At 38.4% G+C, this 7,296-nt stretch overlaps 1 protein-coding gene across 3 annotated transcripts in view; it reads left to right on the top strand.

The window, feature by feature from the left end:
• Positions 1 to 974: 974 nt before the first annotated feature.
• mdfic (MyoD family inhibitor domain containing) overlaps positions 975 to 7,296 on the top strand; it is a 51,880-nt gene continuing 45,558 nt past the window's right edge. Inside the window, exons 1-2 of one of the 3 annotated variants that reach the window (XM_043709555.2) lie at positions 975 to 1,160; positions 1,986 to 2,120. In XM_043709555.2, coding sequence (XP_043565490.2) covers positions 2,036 to 2,120 — 85 coding nt within the window. In that variant the 5' untranslated portion in view covers positions 975 to 1,160; positions 1,986 to 2,035. The other 2 variants (XM_043709553.2, XM_043709556.2) reach the window with 2 other exon arrangements.

Genomic DNA, 7,296 nt, shown 5'->3' with positions numbered 1-7,296 from the left:
GTAAGGTCACCTCTGAATCTCCAAAGCTCCAATAAAAATGTCTCAGCGTGTCAAACCTTTCTTTATAACTCAACCCTTCCATGCCTGGCAACATTCAGTCTATTTTTATGTGTCATAACTTCCATTCCTGGCACACCCTGAACCCTCTCCAGTTTAATAATATCCTTCCCATAACAAGGCAACCAGAACTGCACACATTACTTCAGCAGAGGCCTTACCAATTTCCCGTACAACCTCAACATGATGTCCCAACTCCATACTCAAAGGTCTGAGCAATGAAGGCAAGTGTGCTAAACGCCTTCTTAACCACCCATTCTACCTGTGATGCAAATTTCAAAGAGTTATGTACCTGAACCCCAGCGTCTGGCCTTCCCTTTACATGCCATTTGGGCAAGTTTTAATTTTGCAATGTCGTATATTACGTTGTCATCCAATTTGTATATTCAAAATAGACGTCCAGTAAAATCAATAAGTTCATTTCCAAGTATTATTAAAAAAATCAGAGAATCTTCCCTCTGAGCAGACCACTGTTATGTGGCAGTCTAAGTGTCTAAATTCATCAAACATGATACAGAAAATAAGTTGAACAAAGTCATAGAGCCATTCAGCATGGAAACACACCCTTCCGTCCAACTCGTCCATGCTGAACGTCAGTCTAGTTCCATTTGCCAGCTTTTGGCCCATATCCCTTTAAACCCCTCTTGTTCATTTATCCATCCTGATGGCTTTTTAAATGTTGTAATTGCAATGTTTGGAGATAAGCAGTGGAATTTTCTTGTTGGTGAGAGGGGGAGGGAAGGTTACCTTTATCTCAGTCATGCAGCTGCACGTAAAGAGAACAGATAAGAGGGTGAAACCAAACGTTTGGTTTGGAAGAGTTTTGGCCACTATCTGCGTATAGAGGTGCTTTGAGTGAGTTGTATGTAGTTTCATAATGTAAACGGCATTGCGAGGCATACGTTCAAAGTGCAGAACTGAATGAAAAAAGAAGTTATGTGTGCCGCCGCCTATCCCACCCAGTGGTTAACTCCTGCTAAAGTTTCAAATGAAAACATCGAAACACAGTCCCTTCATGATCCTTGAGTTTATCTGGGCGTTAACCGATGGACGCTGTGTCATATCACAACACGCTTCGAGATGTCATAGGACTGTTAAATCTGGTAAATGAATCAGCTGTTTTACTGTATCAATGCAATAAACCCGAATAATATTTTGTTCTTTGGCTGGAGCTTTTAAAGAAAGGCGGTCTGAATCTTATTTTGGTTTCGAAACATATTTGACTACAATTTGGCATATATCGGAAGTAAGTCAAAATACAAATACATCAGATTAAGAGTCAAATGTAAAGTAAGAGGTTTGATTGAGTTAAATTGTGAGCGGCGGCCGTGTGGACCCTGCACTTCTCAATGGCCCTACTCCAGCGCTGAATACCATTGGCATCCGGAAATGATGAAAACTGTGGTCTGGGGTGAAAAAGGGAGAGGGGAAAAAAAAGCCTCTCTTGTGAAGAAATGAGTTGCAGAGGAGTAATGTAAGTATAGCAAGTTTACTCGCAGCTTGGCTATCCGGCTTCATTCAGTCCTCGTAGAACAGGGTCTGGGCTGCAGAAAGTAACCGAGTGGTGTCGTTTGGATACTTGAACTTTTTTTTTGTTGATTGATATAACCAAATCACCTTCGAATAAAGTAAAGGTTGGGGATGGTTTGCAGGTACGTAACCCAAGGAAACTATAGGGCTAAGAATCTGAGTGCAATATAAATAATACATGCTTTTCTCTGAAATTGCTTTCGTTCAAGGAAAACTATATTTCATGTATTATTTTTAAAAAAAGATTTGGAACAACTGTTGACGTAGTTCAAATAATAGTTTACGATGGAGATGTCAAAGTAATTTTAGAAATTAAATAAAGGACTAAATGCAGTTTTTGTATATGTTTATGGTCTGCTGCTTTTGTAGTTTTGAGATTTTCTCCTTGCATTTCCTAGGATTGCTGGTTCCGTTTCTGGCATCTGTGCCTGAGTGAGCTGCTTGGCAGATGTCCCGGGTGAAAGAACCTCCAAGGCCTGAAGGGCCAGAAGAGGACATTTTTAGTGAAAACAGTCTTTTACTTCACACTGATGGTAAGGAAACTTCGGGTTTTAAAACTCCAGCAACCTCATACAGTTGGGGAATTCAGCTGGAACGAAATCTAATACTCAATACAAATTATGCATAGTTTTGACAATAGGAATTGATTAGAAGCACTTTACTCACTAATGTTACTTCTTATCTATCAAACTTAAAAAAAGTACCAAGCTTTCATACTTGTAGATATACAAATGATTGATGTTTTGTTTCAGGATGTTAGTTGAGACTTGAGCTTTTAAAATATGCAACTAACCTACAATTGGTTTTGGGAGTATGTTCAAGTTTGAAATCCTGTTGTTGCTCTTTTATAAGTTTCCCCAAGTCTTTGGCTTGTTTCAGATGATTAAATTATATTCTCACTGAAGAATTTGAGTATTCAAACTGAGGTACCTCACACCTGAGTACAGTTATTGGCTTTCAGACTTACACTGTTAGTTGTGTACCTGAAAGTGATTTGCATTCCAAAAAAGTGCATCCTTAAGTTTCAATATTAGTATCATTTTGAAATATTTATTATCTACATAGTAAAATCTAAACAATATTTTTGGTTCTTGAAGGAATTCTTTCTGTGTATAAGATATACATTGAAATTTAGTAAATTAAAAAAATGCTGTGACAATCAATATATCAAACTATGTATAAAAGTCTCTTACTTGAAATTCATGTTGTGGAAATTGACCTTTCTTTTCCTTTTAAATAATTTCCTTTAGGATTTGCTTTTAATGTTATCCATATCTTATCATATCCTTCTCTAGCTAAAACCACCCAGTTAGATAAGGAATTTTATATGAAAATTAAATAAACACTAGAGAGATTGGGCATATGAAATTGATGCTCGGGTGTGTCACCTGATCAGTAGCCAAAAGCTTAATTTTGGCAATTCATTGTGAATTATGTGCTGGACAGCTATTTCTGTCATCCTTCTATTGTTTGTTTATTTTAAACCCTTCAATTGTTGTGAACTGTAGACTTACTGAATTGCTTCTGTCTTTAAGTAATGAAATGGCCTTATTATTAAATTGTTAGCAAACATGAAACCAATTGCTAGAACTGTTAAATTTGATGTCAGTGAAAGTGTACTATTTGATACGAATGCTAAAATAAAATGAGTTTAATTTATTAGCAAGGGGAGCAAGGGTTTAACATGCCTTGGATGTTATGAAATTGACGATTCTGCTATTTTCTAGGTGTAGAAACTACAAAGAATGATTTGTTTTCATTTTTATTGGGACATCTAAACTAATGTATTTAGCCCTTACCGTGAACTGTGTTCTTGGTCTTGACAACTGCCTGAACCTGGAGAAAACAGTGCACAACTGCAGTGTTACATTAGACTGTGAATTAACTTTCAGACACAAATCCACATGATCACCAAGACCACTTGTCGTAATATTACATGACTGAAGTGAGACCGCAGCTTGTTTACTACTGAAACTCCCACGTGATGCCTACTTGCTAGCTTCTCATCTTCCACCTCCATAAACTCAAGCTCAACCAAAACTCCACTGCCTGTGTTGAACAAAGCTCTGTTTAACTGTCAGTACTGTTTACTTCAAGACAAATAATTCCTATCTTTGTTCTCAAAGCCCTATGGATGTCCTTAGCAGTTCCCCTTCAGCTTCCTCCCCAGTCACTCAATTCTTTGAGATATCTGTGCTGCTTCAATTCTTCTCTCGCACAAACCAGATTTTAATCACTCCATCACTAATAACCATACATTCAGCCACTGATACCTTCAGCACTGAAACTTCCCTCTCCATCCAAACCTCTCTACTTTTCAATACACCTTTAAGATGTTCCTTAAATCTTTCTCCTCAACCAGATCTTTTGATTGTTGTCCTTAATATCTCCTTATGTGGTTTAATATTAAATTGTATTTAATACTCTAACTTGCTTTGGAACATCTACCCATGTTAACTTGCGTTTATATTATGCATTTGTTTTTCAGATGAGATTTAAAGGTTTTTAAATTTTCACCTTACATTAAGCTGGGTGTAATTAATGGTACAGATGTTTAGTTCACTGTCCTTTCACCTCTACAAACTTAAATGAAGTTTATAGAATTACAAAGAGGTTTCTGTGCCAAAATATTTCAATTAGCTTCTAATGCTCAGCATTAGACTGCTCCCATTCTACTTCATCCCAATTGAGCAACATATTCTTCTTTTCCTATCTCCCTCGTACTTTTATTTAGCTTCCCTTTATATACGTCTCTGCTAAAACATTTTGACCACATAACGTGGTACTGGGTCTCTCACTCTTAACACTCTTCTGAGTACAGAAATTGTTTCTCCAGTTTCTAATTGTTAAATTCAATAAAAATTATGGTCTCCAGTTAAGAACAAAGCAACAGGAGTAGGCCATAATGCCCCTTGAACCTGCTTTGCCATGTAATAACATTATGGTTCTCAAATTCCACTCCAGTTTCCAACCCCAATAAACTATTGATTTCTGCTTTGAATACAGTCAACAACTGAACACTGTAGGGTAGAGATTTCCAAATATTGTCAGGTTTGAACAAAAATTCTTCTTTATCATGGACCAGAATGGCCATAGTGTCAGGCTATGTCCCGTAGTTGTAGACTCTCCAGCCGTGGAGAAAAAACACCTTCATAATGTCTGCCACTTCCCTCAAAAATGTCTCTCATCAAGAGGCAATCTTCATATCCCAAGAAGCAATCTCATGAACCTTTGTATTCTTTTGAGGCCTTTCTCGGGCCATGGAATTCGTAGTTGCTAAGATCAAAAATACAAATAGTACTTTGATTGGGAATGTGCCAAACCCCTGCACAATTGTAGCAAGATTTCTTTATTAATACTCTAAACCTCTCATAATAAAGACTAATCTACTATTTCCGTTTCTCATTGTTCGATGTATATACATGTTCACTTTGTAATTTTTTTTTAAAATACATGACAGTTAATACCCTCTGTCCATGCCATTTAACCAACATTTCATAGTTCTGAACCATTTTGGAGAAAAAAAACTTCCTCTCAAAATGAATGACCTTGCCTTCATAATTTATACTCCGTGTATTATCTTCTTGCCCACCTGCTTACTGAGGCCCCAGCAGTGATCCTTGCGGCATCCCATTTGTAACCAGTCAATCTGAAAATGACCCTTTTTGTTCTTGAGTTGGTTTTTATCCTTTAATCAATCTTCCAGTTGTGAAAATATAATATCCCTATCTCATGAAATATTATCTTGTGTGCAACGTGCTTTTCTGTGGCATTTTGTCAAGTGCCTTTCAAAATGTGAATATGTCACACCTAGTGGCTCTTTTAACTTGCCCTGCTGGCTCATCTATCTAAAACATCCATCAGAGATATCAAATTGATTTCCTTTTCATAAAACCATGTTGACTTCAAGTCATATATTTAGGTGTCCTGTTGGATTTGGAACTGGGTAATGAAACAGGCCAGGTGTTAGATTTGGAGGTAGGTGTGCACTTTGGTGATAGTGACCACAATTCGGTTATGTTTACTCTAGCGATGGAAAGGGATAGGTATATACCGCAGGGCAAGAGTTATAGCTGAGGGAAAAGCACTTGCATACGATTAGGCAATTTTTAGGATGCATAGGATGGGGAAGGAAACTGCAGGGGATGATCGCAATTGGAATGTGGTGCAAGTTCAAGGAACAGTTCCTGCGTGTCCTTGATAAGCATATACCCCCTGTTCGGGCAGGGAGGAAGTGGTTGCGAGAGGGAAATATGGTTTATTAAAGAAGTTGAATCTCCTGTCAAGAGGAAGAAGGAGGTTTATGTAAAGATGAGATGTGAAAGCTCAGCAAGGGTGCTGAGAGTTACAAGTCTGCCAGGAAGGACCTAAAGAGAGAGCACAGAAGAGCTAAGAGGGGACATGAAAAGTCTTTGGCAGTTAGGATCAAGAAAAAAACCCTAAAACTTTCTATAGGTATGTCAGGAAATAAAGAATGACTAGGGTAAGATTACGGCCAGTCAAGGACAGTAGTAGGAAATTGATCCAAGAGATAGGAAAGGTGCTAAATGAATATTTTTCATCAGTGTTGTAGAGGAGAATACTGAGAAACCGGCAATTAGACTAGAAGGGATTGAAGTTCATAAGGAGGAGGTGCTAGCAATTCTGGAAAGCGTGAAATTAGTTAAGTCCCCTGGGCCTGATGGGATTTATCCTAAGATTCTCTGGGAAGCCACGGAGGAGATTACAGAGCCTTCGACTTTGATCTTTATGTCGTCATTGTCTATAGGAATACTGCCAGAAGACTAGAGGATAGCAAATGTTGCTCCTTTCTTCAAGAAGGGGCAGAGACAACCGTGGAAATTATAGACCAGTGTGCCTTACTTCTACTGTGGGCAAAGTTTTGGAAAGGATTTATAATTATCTAGAAAGGAATAATTTAATTAGGTAGTCAGCATAGCTTTGTGAAGGATAGATTGTGCCTCTCAAATCTTATTGAATTCTTTGAGAAGGTGACCAAACAGGTAGATGAGGGTAAAGCAGTTGATGTGATGTATATGGATTTCAGTAAAGCATTTGATAAGATTCCCCACATTAGGCTATTGCAGAAAATAGAGGCATGGGATTGAGGGTGATTTAGCGGTTTGGATCAGAAATTGGCTAGAAGACAGAGTGGTGGTTGAATGGAAATGTTCATCCTGGAGTTCACTTCGTAGTGGAGTACTGCAAGGATCTGTTTTGGGCTCACTGCTATTTGTCATTTTTATAAATGACCTGGATGAGGGCATAGAAGGATGAATTAGTGAATTTGCGAATGACGCTAAAATTGGTGAAGTTATGAACAGTGTGGAAGGATGTTGCAGGTTACACCTGGACGTAGATAAGCTGCAGAGCTGGGCTGAGAGGTGGCAAGTGGAGTTTAATATGGAGCAGTGTGGTGATTCACTTTGGAAGGCTCAACAGGAATACAGAGTACTGGGCTAATGGTAAGATTCTTGGTAGTGTGGATGAGCAGAAAGATCTGTGTCCATGTGCATAGATCCCTCAAAGTTGCCACCAGGTTGATAGGGTTGTTAAGAAGGTGTACAGTGTGTTAGTTTTTATTGGTAGAGGGATTGAGTTTTGGAGCCATGAAGTCATGTTGCAGCTGTGCAAAACTCTGGTGAGGTCGCACTTGGAGTATTGCATACAGTTTTTGTCGCTGCACTATACGAAGGATGTGGAAGCATT

The sequence above is a fragment of the Chiloscyllium plagiosum genome, unplaced genomic scaffold (genome assembly GCF_037043375.1).
Source record: "Chiloscyllium plagiosum isolate Xiang-an unplaced genomic scaffold, Cpla_swu_hap1 HiC_scaffold_19, whole genome shotgun sequence".
In the NCBI taxonomy this organism is placed as follows: Eukaryota; Metazoa; Chordata; class Chondrichthyes; order Orectolobiformes; family Hemiscylliidae; genus Chiloscyllium; species Chiloscyllium plagiosum.
Note: the sequence above shows the minus strand (reverse complement) of the source record. Positions and strands in the feature narration are given on the sequence as shown.